Genomic DNA, 15,149 nt, shown 5'->3' on the forward strand with positions numbered 1-15,149 from the left:
CCTATAAAATAATCCTACTAGCATGACTAAAGACCCTTCTTTCTCAATAAACAAGATGTCCACAAACTACCTGTACAATACTGCCCCTGAGTACCCTTTCTTTCTCAATTAACTAGATGTTTACATGGTCCACTAATTACCTGTAAAATATTGCAACTGAGGACCTTTCTAACTAAATAAACTGGACATGCTAGATGACTAATAACTTCTAACATGATAAAACATCAATGATTCCTTCCTACATGGACGTAATACAAATGTACCCCATAACTCCTTTCATTCATAGATGTCAACAACTACAACTTTTACCTTTACAACAAAGCAATGAAACACCCCTTGTCAAATACATTAGATCTCCTTCAACAACTTATACAACACAGCCACTAAGACCCCTAAATACTAAATAAACTATCAGACTATGCGAAATGGGCTTTGCTCATTGTTGAAGGCCGTATGGTGACCTATAGTTGTTAATTTCTGTGTCATCTGGTCTCTTGTGGAGAGTTGTCTCATTGGCAATCATACCACATCTTCTTATTTTTATATACAACTTGTACATTCTAGATGTGGCATACACAGCTTTCACCATATATATTTTCCCTACAAAAGTTTTTTTAATACACAGTAAATGACAATATAAATGTACATTACCATTGAATATATTCAAGAAAAAAGATTGTTTTCTTTCAATAGATTTTTATGAAATTGACTCTTTAATTAAACATTAATAGTCATGGTAGTCATGATAGTTGTGAAGTATAAACCTCCCTTCAAGGAGAGATAAAAAGATACCAAAGGGACATAACTTATCCTAATGTGTTAACTGACAGGATAATCATTATCCATAGAAATTCAAGTTGGACATTTTTTTAAAGATAATCCATAGAACAAGTCACAAAATGTTTATCAACATATCACAACTTTCAAATTTTTATGTTTTAACATGTTTAAAGAAATGTTTATGTCCCTTCAACATGTTTAATACATGTAGTATGAGATATTGAATATATCAGAACTTTTTCACATATTATGTGATTTCATATGTTGATCTATAGTACATATTTGTATTTCTTGATAAACTGTTTAGTACATACATGTATTGTACATCAATGTGGCTTTTCCCCAGAATGAGAAAGTTTATGATTTTTTAGGTTTACCCCCTCGTTTAAACATGTTAAAACGTGCACCACAATCACGACTCACAAACAAATGGTTGATCTCATTATTTGATCTGACATGTTTTTGAAGATCACTTTTTTAAATGAAATCTATGTCCAAAAATTTCACAGAAATGACTCTTCGTCTCCTCTCTATATGTTAGTTCATGCCTCATGCCTACATTGTCATGATTGTATATAGAAACAAGTTACCACACTGAACATAGTTGAATTACTCCCTCTACAGCTTCTGTTCATGCCAGTATTTGTGTTTCTTGAAATTACTACTTCTATGGAATCCTTTAATTTGCCACACAAAATAAGGGTCATGAGTGTTTTCAGCTCAATGTGCAAATGCTGTGTGCTTTTCATGTCTGTGTAAAAGAGTTTTAGTAAAGAATGACTTAAATCTAATCCTCAGTGTGTTATTTAACGTGTTGATTTAGATGATGTCTCGTTACAAACCCTTATCCACAAGTGTCACAGACATGAGGACTGAGTTGTGTGTGTGTATGCATAGGTTATGGCTATGGAATGTATAAAAATCTTTTAAGCACCTTCCTCATATATTTCACATATAAATTGGTAGATATATGAATGAGTTCGTAATTGTTCCTTTAAATTACTGACCAGTATCATCATGATCATTAGATTTTTTTCACATTCCTTGGTGCACATTCAAAAGGCTTTTCTTCAAAATGAATTTGTTGATGTTTTATCATGGAATTTTTATAAGAAAACTTCTTTCCACATATGTCACATGTAAAACCTTTATCTTGCCTGTGCATATTTTCATGTATTAGAAGTTGGCTGCGGTATTTAAAAGCTTTGCCACATGGATGACAAAAACTAAAATTCATAAACTTTTGATGTTGAAGTCTTAAATGTTTCTTCAATTCAGGTTTTGATTTAAAGGTTTTATCACAAATATCAAAGTGACATTTATATGGTTTAGTTTCTGAGTGATTTAACAAATGTCTCGAGTAGTGGCATTTAAAAGTAAACTTTATACCACACTTGGCACATCTGTAATGTTTTTTACTGTCGTGTAATTTTAAATGCCGCTCCTTGTTAGAATGAGAAACCTTTTTTCCACAAATATGACATGAAAATGATGACAATCTAGAATGAACATTCTCATGCCTTCTGAGGGCATCATAGGTATTAAAGCTTTCCCCACACTCAGAGCAATCGAATATTTCTTTTTGAGGGTTTCGAATATGTTGCCTTAATTCACGAGCGTTTTTAAAACTTGTCTGACATGAATCACACTTAAAGGGTTTACAATCGGTGTGAATCACTTCATGTTTCTGTAGTTGATGTTTTCGTTTAAATCCTTTACCACATATCTTGCATTTATGTTGTCTTTTTTCCTTGTGCAATTCAATGTGTCTGATCATTGACGATTCAATTGTAAATTCCTTTTTACAAAGAAAACAGTTGTAAACTTTTCCAATTATTTGATCCTTGTTCTCATCGGATTTTATCAAATCTACACATGGTTGTTTAGGAAGATAAGAAACGAAGCCTTCACTTTCTTTGTGTAATTTAATATGACTTCTTAATGAAGATTTTGAAAAAGAGTCTTTTTTGCAAAATTTGCATTTGTATGAAATCATGTTTGTGTTTTCATTCTCTTCACTCAGTGACTCCTGACAACAGACTGGGTGATCATGACTGGATGAAACCACAGAAACAGGCTTTTCAGCTTCACTTTTGTTTAGCTTTTTAATGTTTTCTAATTCCGATTTGTAGGAATCCATATATGCATTATTCTCCATACCTTGCCTTTCCTTGAATGCTTGATCTTCTGGGGAAGTAGTATTTGAATGTTTACCACCATACAACATATACAACATTGGTAAGTTTTTATCCACTGAAACGACTGGAGACTTAAAAGAAAATTCCTTTTCACCGAATTTATATTTATAACACTTCATCTTAGTTTGCTTGTTTACCTCTTCTGTGTCATTGGAGGAAATTAACTTAGATATGTTGTCATAGTTGAATGTTTTACCGTTATTTTCTGACTTATTTTCTATCTCAGAATTAACAAGCAAATCCATATTTAATTCTCTATCTTTTATGTTAAAACTTTCATTTATGTTAACATGTGCATTATTCTCTACACCTTGCTTTTCCTTTGACTCTTGATTTTCTGGGGAGGTATTATTTAAATGTATACCACCATACAACATTGTTAAGCTTTTATCCACTGAAATGATTGGAGACTTAAAAGAAAATTCCTTTTTACCGAATTTATATTTATAACACTTCATCCTGGTCTGTTTGTTTTTCTCTTCTGTGTCATTGGAGGAACTTAACTTAGATATTTTGTCCCAGTTGAATGCTTCACCATTATTTTCTGACCTATTTATCATGGTCTGGTTATCTTTCACAGCATTAACAGGCAAATCTGTATTAAATTCTGTCTCCTTCATGTAGAAACTCTCATTTGCTGTAACATGTACAAAGTCAACCAAATCATCATTTTCTATTTTCATATTCACATGGGCACTATGGTTAGTATTGTTTTGATTGTTAAAATCACTCAACATTAACATATTACATTCAGTCTCAGAGCTGTCAGTCTCTCTATTAACTTCAAATGAACCTAACTTGGAATCTTCCATTTCAACCTCTTTTTCAATATAACACATCTCAATTTCTCTTTTACCTTCGAACAAATACAACTTGGAATCTTCCATATCAATGTCTTTACACACCCTTGGTCTTTGTTTCCTTGGACTGTCAATTAAACATTGTTAAAGTAATAGTCATCCTTCACTTAAAAATTTTCTAGATCCAATCCACTAATAATAATCAGCTGAAATTAAGAAATTAATGCAAATAATCAAAAAAGTATTAGGTAAGTACAAAATGTATAAAGAATACAAGAGGCTCACTCGAGTCTGTAGGACTGAACTGGTAAAAAAGTGCCAGTCTGCTAATGAGGACCTTTAATTGCACAGACTAGTTGTGTTTTGTCTTCCTGATAATTTTTGCATTTTACACTTTTGCATGTTATGTAACCTAGCTCCTACAGTTTTTAAGATACATGTAACAGCCAAAAACTTTACAAAATGAACCAGTAAAAATTGACATTTAAGGTGCAATAACTCGCCCAAAACAGGTTGACAGATTTTTCTAAAATTTTCAAGATAGATACAGCATCTTGTGCTAAGCATTTTTATATGGTTAGAAACTGTTTTAAACTCAACACATGCCCATGTGCTGTCTCAAGTCTAGTTCTGATAATCATGTTGTTTGGGGAGCTATTCCCTTTTATTTTACTTTTATAAATTTCTGATTGTTGCAGGAAGGTGTCAAAGCAAAATAATTAAATAGCCTTTCAAGGAGTCAAAGCGAAGTTAGAATAGCCCGTCAAGGCATCATAATTATCTAAATTATCCCAAGTCAAGAAACTCATCCGTCTATTCTTATTTTTAGTAATTTAGTTGTATTTTAATCATGTAAATGTCTTGTCTTAGAAGTTTTGATGTTGTTGGTAAATCTGTTAAAAAATATTGTATTTACATCAGTATATAAAATCAAATACTGATACCATGGATACCATTTAATAATAAAGATGTATGTTTAGTTATAATGAGGGTTGAATAACTTTGCCGGTAAAAAAACCCTGGGTGAATAAACCAAGAGCAAATGTTTTTTGTGCATCAGGGAACATATATCATTAAAAACCATAGTAAATTACATTTTTTTAAAACAGTAGTTACTAGTATGCAATGTATCAGATATACATCCGGGCCACTTGTGCTTAAAAACACCATGGATATTTTGAGAAAGGCAGGTACAGATATATTTATTTCAGGACTAAAACAACTTTTTTTCAGTTCAATAGACCACTTTCGAGTTATGTCCTTCACCGGAAAAGTTCATCAATTATGCACGCCTTTATGACGTCACTTACCAGATAGAGGGGATCGCCTGTATCCCAGCAGTACTAAAGTTCATCAAGCGTCTTCGTGATCGTCATTATAAAGGATAAACTAGAAATAATGTTTGTTCCGTAGTTACTTAATCACAATTCCCTTTTGATAGCAGTGCTGATTATAAATTATAAGAATTTGATTTGCCGAATAATTTGTGCAATACAGCATTATATTTCGTCAACCGCTCGCTCAACGTGGGAAGGAAATGACGATGTCCCTAAACGCACGAATGATGTTCACTAAAACCAAATTTTTTGACGAAAATGCAACGAACTCGAAAGTGGTCTATTGTCCTTGAATTTGTCTTATTGTGGCTGTTCTACAGGCAAATTAATAGTTTAATAAAAGTGCTCAGTTAATATGCTTTCATTATGCTTGGGCCATATAAAAGAATTTATTTGTTTGCCCTAACCCTACCTACCCAGAAAATATCTGCCTACTCAAAATCTTTTATTGTGCTGATATGAAAAACATAAAGACTTTAAAACATCTGACGCTTCAATTTCTCTTTGGCGAAAAAAGATAAAGAAAATGCCTACCTACCTACCCTCTGTCTCTACCTTTGGGTAGGGTTTGGGCAAACCAAAATATTTTTAAGTGTGGCCTTGTGTAACCCCTCTTCTTAATGCAAGTTTTATATTACTTTTTCAGATATAAGTATTTAACAAATCCACTTTGTTGGAACGTGCATCTTCTTCTTCTCTGGATCTTTACACCCTTTATAGGGTACCCATACTTTCGTATGTCGAGCAGTTCCACCACCAAAAAATAATGAAAATTAACAATCATAACACCACAACATTAAATACACTCTTTACATTAGGAACTTTTAAAGTTGTTATGACTTTTTACATGGGAAGTTTACAGTATTATGACTTTTACATGGGAAGTTTACAGTATTATGACTTTTTACATGGGAAGTTTACAGTATTATGACTTTTTACATGGGAAGTTTACAGTATTATGACTTTTTACATGGGAAGTTTAGAATTTTTATGATTTTTTTACCTCGGGCAGTTTAGATTATTTTGGTCTGCTGATACTAAATGTAATAAAATTTACAGATTAAATCATATATTTACTTTTTAGATAAGCATCATTGTTATGCTTTTTGAGTTATTATACAGAAGTTAGAAAAAACTAAAATACACTCGGAGATAGGATGATCTTCTTTTAATATTTTGCTATCGTGTCGCTGTATTAAAGCTCACCTCGTCTATCATTTAATAGGTAGCTTTGTCTGTGTAATAGTTGAAGCAAATTCACTATGACTATTTCTTTAAATCGTCCTAATTTTTGACACTATGGTTGGAAAATAAGACGCCTTTCTATTGGGCGAAATTTAAGATATTCTAAAGCTACCATCGGTAGCGGAACCTTAGAACTAGCGGAAACAAACGAGCGTTAGTGTGAGGGTCTGGAATGGGGGGGGGGGTCTTTATTTCTTTATTTATTTTAGACCATTATTCTCTATTCTTAATAAAGATAAAGATAAAGATATTTTGTTTTCCAAATTAGGTCCCAAGTGGGGCATACACATACATGAGGGGCCTGATGGGGGGGTCTCATCACGATTCACGAGTTGATTTTTTTGTCAATCACGATTCACAGAAAATAAATTTCCATGATCACGGATCACGAAAATAAAAAAAAAAATCTGTAGAAAAACGGATCACGATAGCGAAAATGCGCCGATCACGAAGAACGAAAATAACCCATCAGGCCCCTCATACATGTATAACAAATATAATATTTACAACAAACAGTATTGTGCATAACCGTGATTCATATAATACACCTAAAATATTGATATTAAAGGGTTGCTACTCCAGAGATGTGGCAAATGTCCACTCAATTGATTTTATTTGCAGTTATTTTCATTTTATTTTATTTTTACTTTATTTTTTTTCTTCTATTTTCTGTATTTGCTAATGTATATATCTTTGATTGTTTAGCTGCAACAGATACCAAGGGACGATGCTCTAGGATTGTGAGCTTAAGAGCTCTAACAAACCTCTTCGTATCTTATGCAGATACAAACAACGAAACAAAAGTTCAAGTTTATTCACAGCAAATAACATATACTGCAGTAATAGGTTTAGAGAATAGTGTAGGTTCCCTACTGCAACAGACACCAAGGGGCGGTGCTCAATGAGCTGTCTTATACACACAGTCCTCCTCGTGTATGAAGCAGACAAGAAAGCCACACCATTAACAATTTTTAGAAATAAATTTACTAGCAGCAGTGAGAATTGTCTGGAGCTGGCAGGTAAGTATCTGCTAATACTTAGTCCTTTGTTAATCTATGTTGAGCATTGTCATTTTGCTTAGTTTCTTCTGTTACCTATTCTAACATCGGACTCGGACTTCTTATGAACTGAGTTTTACTGTGCGTATTGCTATGTGTTTGTTTATTCCACATTGGCTAGAGGTAATAATATAGGGGGAGGGTTGAGATCTCACAAAACATGTTTAACCCCGCCGCATTTTTGCGCCTGTCCCAAGTCAGGAACCTCTGGCCTTTGTTAGTCTTGTATGTTTTTTATTTTTATTTTGGTTCATTTATATGTTTTGGAATTTAGTATGACGTCCATTTTCTTTGAACTAGTAATCAATATTGTTTAGGGCCAGCTGAAACCAGCCTCTGGGTGCGGGATTTTCTCGCTGTGTTGAAGACCCATTGGTGGCCTTGAGCTGTTTTCTGCACTTTGGTCGGGTTGTTGTCTCTTTGACACACTCCCCGTTTCCATTCTCGATTTTATTATCTTCTGTGTTCATAAGTCATATCAGTTTATCCCTTGAGTTAAGATTTAGAAAATTAGGGCAACTTTTAATTATTTCTTGAAATAAATGAATGCGGTCATCATCAAACTTAACACATTGAAATACAAAGTGTTATTATACCTCAGTTTGTTTTTCTGTATAAAAAAGAATGAAATATGTGTGTTATTTCATTCCACAGACTATTTGCCAGTCAATAGTTTCAAGGACTATTACCCCGGTCAATAGTTTTATATTTCCTGTACTTTTTCATACTTATTTTTCATTGGACAATAATGACGTCATTAACTATTCTGCTTGCATTTGTGCGCTTGGCAACGTTAAACTCTGATATCGTAAACGGTATAATCTGTTTGTGTCTTTCGTCGTAATTTCAAATTAATATATCACTTTCAAGAAGCAATAAAAAAGAAAAAGAAAATCTACGCCATATATTTTAAGATCTAAAACATAATAAATGTATAATATTAATCTATATATCGTCGTCTTCATAAACTGTGATTGCTTTAATTTGGTGTACGGTAATATATAATAATACTTTAGCTATTGTTTATTATATGCACGGGAATTTTTACAAAATAAAATATTTACAAATACCATACGGACTATAAAAAAACTTATAGTTCATCTTGTGCAAGTTTATGTGACTTTTTTTTCTTTCAGATAGTGTATGTAGACTTTTTAGAAAGTTGTTTTTTTTTCGGTATAATAAAACACTTAATGACTGGCTATGAGGGTAATAGCAAGTTTGTTGTCCCTTTGATAATTACTATTGCGCTCGGTTTCGCTTCGAGCAATAGTTGGTATTTCAGGGACAACAAACTTGCTATTACCCTCATAATCAGTCAATAGGTGTATACTATTCATCCTCCACATCTCCAGAGTAACAACGACTACCTACAAGTTCTGTCATTTAGGAGAGTATAATTATTTAAGCATCCTATTATTCTCTATTCTTTATTATTTTGCCAATTTTTCTCTATTCAAAGGCCTTTTATTCTGCACTTGTTGCCCAATATTCTCTTTTCTGTAAACCCCATCGATCCAGACCCTCGATCTAGTTTGCTTGCTGAGCGAAGAGTCAATCCATTTCATCTAATTATATCTTTAATAGATTAGTTATTTTATATGTTACTTCCTTAACTATACAGTTGAATATGATAATCTAAACGTTAATGCCAAGGAAAACTGAGCAAGTTTCACGTCCATTTCTGTTCTCTCTCCTCAGAGTCTCCTCAATCTTGAATGATTGACTTTTGGTTGCTTAACGTCCAGTGCCATATTTAAGGAATTGTTTTGGTTGAACTTCTTTTGGAATACATGTAATCCCTCCCTGCCTCTTAATAACCGACATTTGACCCTTCCCATATCCCAAATGTATCGATCTTTGAACAAATGTACTAACATCTATCCAAACGAATTTTGTGGTGAAACCATTAGAACTTGTTATTTTTATTCTTTATTTCTGTTTCACGCAAAAGTTTCTCAGAAAACAAGTTTTGTCTGACTTTAGATTTTATTTTGATTTTCAACTTTATTTCCGTCTTCTCTTACTATAACTCAATTTCAGTTGGTAAACACTATTTGAATAATACATGTCGACAAAATAAAAGCACGGGAATAGAAAATCATCAAAACACTAGAAAGACTTGTCACTTGGCCTCTGGTGGAAAGTTGTCTCATTGGCTATCCTATCAGATATTCTTATTTTTAGAACGTAGATGTCATTTGTCCATCGTCGAATGCATTCCATAATGTATGGTAACATGTACCTGAACTGATGTCTTTTTTCACTCATGTTGGTTGGTTACTGTTTCAATAGCGTTTACTACAACTCTCCATTTGGAAATTTTTTATCTAACTATTTTGAAAATTTTATTCTTGATTTTCAAAATAAAAAAAATCCATCAATATAGATTACAAACAGGAAGATGTTTTTATTATTGTCAACAAGACCACTGGCCTTTGATCAAAGGAAAAAAGTTAACCATTACAGGTAAACGTACAGGCTTTCAACAATGGGCAAAACCCATACTGAATAGTAATTAGCTATAATTTAAAGGGTCAAGCACGACAAAAACATGTAACGGCCTGATGCATGCCAAAACAATGAACGGAAAACAGTATGAAAGACAGTAACCAACGAAAACCTACTGGTGTACACTCTCATCAGGATCCTGACATGAAAAATGCACGTACACGGAAAGTGACGGGGTTATACTTAACTCTTTGCAATTATCACCTTCATCCAGGACAGTGGTATATAACAACGGACTGTAAATTCAGTCGGAAAGGGCTTACATCAGATCGGCACAAAACAAAAAACAAAACAAAAGGACAAAATTACCGACGTAATAGTACTCGCAATTACTGAAAACGTTCAATTCAACTAATACAAAAACATGTTCTCCCAGGCTAAACCATTTTGAAATTTTGAATTGTTAAACCTTACACGAGTCATATAAATGATTAAAACTTTTCTAATAGGAGAATCCGTGGGCTGAAAGTTTCATTATCACATAGTACATTGCAACACGAGTATAGTTCTCTTGCACGTAAACTGATATGGGATATAAATGATTGAAGGTATGTATCAAACTTTTAAATGTCTACAATTAGACTGGTTTTAATGTTTGATTTTATCAATCACGTGGACTTACATTCTACATTATATTCCAGTACGTCATTTGACAAAGACAAAATATAAGCAAAGTCACAGCGAACGCTCAAATATATAATTGTCCCTATTAAATTACATGCCATTGGGAAAAAAAACTTCAGTAATAGAATACCAGCAGTAAATTATCATTTAAAAAAAAATGTTCGACTGTCTTTATTTATAAATAATACTCTTCTTATTTGAAAGATCAAAAGTATAAAAAAAATCTCATTAAAAGAATAGGCGACGGAACACAATACTAAATATCAGGAGAAAAAAATGACCTCGTGACTGTAGAGGTCGGTACAGGTGAAATACTATATTGTAATGAAGGTGAGTGTCAGACATAAAAGCTTCATTATCTTAAATGATCCATATTCTGATAGGACATTGCTGGGTAATGACTTTATTGAACCTTAAATAGAAATAATTGACTATATTAAGCTCGGTTTTTATACCCGATTTTATCAATAATGTAGATTTTCATATTTGAATTTGGCAAGGTTAAACTATCATTGATGACTAGCGGGAATTTCATTTTAAAACGAAAATTGATACAAATTGGTTTGGCTATGATCTGGTTAAGGTTAACATACCATATGTCAACTTTGTTATTTGATATCAAACTAAAGAGAAAGATTCAGGCGGTTTCAGTGACCCCTCCCCCGTTACATCGGGGAACGTTTTTTTTGTTTTTTGTTTGTTTGTTTTTTTTTATTGGGAAAGGGGGGGGGGGGGTGACCTCAACTTTGTCACTTGGTTAAAAAACTTCCTTGTAAGCATTAACCCTCGAGCAAGGACATCATATTAGGTAACGCTCACAAAAAGTTCCATTCCGACACATACTTGTGTTGTTCCCAGTCTAGAGCCTGTAAATCAGTGGTTGTCGTTGATTGCTGTCTGTCGTATTTGTTTTTCATTTCTTAGTTTTTGTCGAGCCTTCGACTTTAGTCGACAAAGCGAGACATAGCGATCCTACATTCCGTCGTCATCGGCGTCGTCGTCGTCGTCGTCGTCGTCGGCGGCGTCCACAAATATTCACTCTGTGGTTAAAGTTTTTGAAATTTTAATAACTTTCTTAAACTATCCTAGGTTTGTACCAAACTTGGACAGAAGCTTGTTTATGATCATAAGATAGCATCTAGAAGTAAATTTTGTAAAAAAATAAATCCATTTTTTCCGTATTTTACTTTTAAATGGACTTAGATTTTCTGCCAGGAAACAACATATTCACTCTGTGGTTAAAGTTTTTAAAATTTTAATAACTTTCTTATACTATTTTGGATTTGTACCAAACTTGGACAGAAGCTTGTTTATGATCAAATGCTAGTATCTAGAAGGAAATTTTGTTTTCTTCCAGTTAACATTACATTCAGTCTGCAGTTAAAGTTTTTAAACATTTATTAGATTCATAAACTATCCTGGATTTTTACCAAACTTGGACAGAAGCTTCTTACAATCAAAAGATAGTATCAAGAGGAATATTTTTATTGGTTTACTTCCTCATTTTTGTTGAGCCTGCGATTAACAGAAAAAGTAGGCGAGACACTGGGTTCCGCGGAACCCTTACGAATTTTTATAATTAAGCATTACTCAAGCCGTTAGTTTCCTCTTTTGAATTGCGCTAAGTAACAACAAACAAGGGTCTGATAATTTCCTTAGCGTAGAATAATAGCAACAAGCACAACATGAAAATGATCGCGGAGACCTGTCAACAGTACTGTATTGTCGCCGTTTCATTTAGAACAATTTTCATTTCAGAGTATCCCGCTGAAAATAAGTTTGGAAACATTAATAACAAAATAGGGCTCAGTTAAACGATACACTGAATATGCTGTTCATACAATGAATGTAATAATAATTTAGTTTATATCCGTGTACAGCGATTCAATGATAATTCCTTTGTAACCAATACAACAACAAAATAAATAGATTGTGCATATGTCATCTGTTTATATATAAAAACCTCTGAATCATCTATTTGCTGTTACTTCCAAATGCCACATGCATGCTTAGCAGAGAAGCAATAAATATACTTTTTTAGTTACAATGTTTTAGTCTTTGAACGAACCGAAAACCTCACGCCCTCGTTGCCAGCATGCTACCACGAGACCTTCACCTAAGCTCACAAAAAATTAGAAATTGACTTGAAAGGATAAGGTATAGGATAAATGTACATGAAACAAAACACCTATGACGTATTACAAAAATTACAATAGTGTCATTGGAACAGAGCTTTTTACTGTTCTTCATCTTTACAGTTCCTGAACGACCTAAAACGATGTTAAAGAGTTGCACACTGGACAAAAAGAGCAAGCAAATATAATCCCAATTATATTGCATATGACTCAAGCCTTGTAAATTGGGATGCCATTCACATACAGAATCCAAAGGCAACCGAACGTCATCAAAAGCGGTTCTTTCTGACTCGACTTTATCTTTATTACTTAAAGAACACATTTGGAACTATTCTTATAGTATTGATCAATTGTAGTAAGATGTATGCCACAGGAAACAGAACAATTTGATTCAAATTCAGATCCATCTTAACTCACGTGCTCGTATATATAAGGATAACGAAATCATAGATTGATATATATTTCAATTAGATTGGGAAACAGATCTCAGAACATAAGACAGATGTTTAGAGTATATAACCTACATACGGTACCCGGTCGGAACATAATTTTAAAATATATTAATTAAGTAACTGGTACAATGGAACATATCCCCCTTTTTATGAACAGTGCATGATAATTTACCACTGTTGTCCATTGGCCACACAAGACAATAGCTGGTGCGAATAACTTTATTTTAAGAATTATTATTATGGCAAGACAGTAGTAGCTACCAGAATGGGGTGTTTATAAGAAGGACATGAAAAATGACAAAGCTTTTATAACAATAAGGGAAAAAAACTCTATTTGCAAATTTTGAATATGACCTGGTAACATATAAGCTTTTACGAATTCTTTATTCAGCAGTTTTTGTGTTTCTTGATCTATTTTCCTCTCGGCAAAATATTTCATAGGTTATCTGCTATCTTTAGAAAATCAGTGTTTTTATATCATAAAAAAGAAACTTATATTAACATCAAAGAAAAGAGAGAAAGGTAAAAATAAACCAAATTTATAATTTTCCCATACGATATTTAACATAGAGGAAAAGTATAAATTGAAAATTTAGTGTTTGTCCCAAGTTTATTATGACAATATAGATTTTAAATGTGTATTTTAGGTAGCCTTTATGCTTTGAAAATTTTATAGCATCGACTATCCAAAAGTTTGGTGTCGAGCGTTCATGGTGATGGTGAATTCAGAAAGACTTGTCGTGCACATGGGTTTCGGTAACACAGGTTTTTGTAGATGAATATATTTAAACAGGATATTTTCCAATACGTGAACAAAACTCCTTTGATTTATGCAACATTCATATGTCAGCCTTCCTAATATTTTTTTTTTTACTATTTATTGAAATATAATTAGGCACTTTATAGGTTTCTTTAAATTTGGTGTTCAAGTTCTTTTAAAAATCCAACATTTTTAAAATTAAAAGAACAGAGGATAAAAAAGAGACACCTAATTAAATAAAAGGGTAGAATAACATGTGGCATTGTAGGCTAACAGAAAGAGGAATGTTACGTTTGGAATGTTGTTTATCTTTAATCTGTAAACATTGTATTTTAAGAGATTATAATCGATTTCAAACTTGATTAATATATACGATAACAGATCATCTATGTACGGACTGCAAAATCAGTAGTGCTAATGATCATGTACATGCACATATTTACACTAATTATTTTCCTCTAGGCGAAACATTTAATGGTTTATATATTATGTCTAAACAAAGATATTTGCTTTTGTATTATATCAAATATAAACTTTAAATAAAAAATTACAAAAACCGTATACAGTTTCAGACAGTGTACGATTTACAAATTGAAACTGAGTATGCATTCCATATGTGAAAGATATATATATATATATATATTCACTCCTATATTACAAGACATATTTCCCCTCGCATATCAGTTGGAACTACAATGTAGCTTTAAAAGGCAAAACAGTAGCATTTTAAAACAAAACTACAAATAAAGACTATTTAATGTTGTCTGCTCTTTGGTCGGGTTGTTGTCTCTTTGAAATATTCCCCATTTCCATTCTCAATTTTATTAAAGTCGAGATTCAGATTGAAATTTCGCCTTTAAGCTGGGGTCATACATTCACGGTTTTTACAGCCGTCCTTGACAAGACCATTCCCGATTAAAATTTGTCAAAAGTCTGATGAAGATTCTGTGAATCGTGGCTGGGAATTCAAACTTTAATTAAGATTTGTAAAAACAATTATTTAATAACGACAACAATCAGATATTGTTCAGGAAGCGTCCTTATTCAGCCGTTTCCAGCCGAATTTGTCTCGATTATCCCCTTCTCAATCCGATTCTAATCCGATTTGTATCTTTCGCATGGTTAAAAACGATCGAATATGTCCCGACAGCGTCCCGATCTGTGATCCGACAAAGATCTGACAGTGACCAGACAGTGAACCGACGCTGACGGTAGATATCCGTTAGAAAACTGTTACCATATTCGGGAT

General features: G+C 33.0%; 1 protein-coding gene across 1 annotated transcript; it reads right to left on the minus strand.

Annotated features, from left to right (window-relative positions):
- Positions 1-950: 950 nt before the first annotated feature.
- Positions 951-6,404, minus strand: LOC127710936 (zinc finger protein 99-like). Its single transcript, XM_052216891.1, has 2 exons — positions 6,322-6,404; positions 951-3,984 (listed from the first exon to the last, which is right to left on the minus strand). Exon 2 carries the CDS (start codon positions 3,863-3,865, stop codon positions 1,805-1,807), a length of 2,061 nt encoding a protein of 686 aa, XP_052072851.1. The 5' UTR covers positions 3,866-3,984; positions 6,322-6,404; the 3' UTR covers positions 951-1,804.
- Positions 6,405-15,149: the final 8,745 nt, after the last annotated feature.

Source organism: Mytilus californianus, unplaced genomic scaffold, assembly GCF_021869535.1.
Source record: "Mytilus californianus isolate M0D057914Y unplaced genomic scaffold, xbMytCali1.0.p SCAF_8, whole genome shotgun sequence".
Taxonomy (NCBI): Eukaryota; Metazoa; Mollusca; class Bivalvia; order Mytilida; family Mytilidae; genus Mytilus; species Mytilus californianus.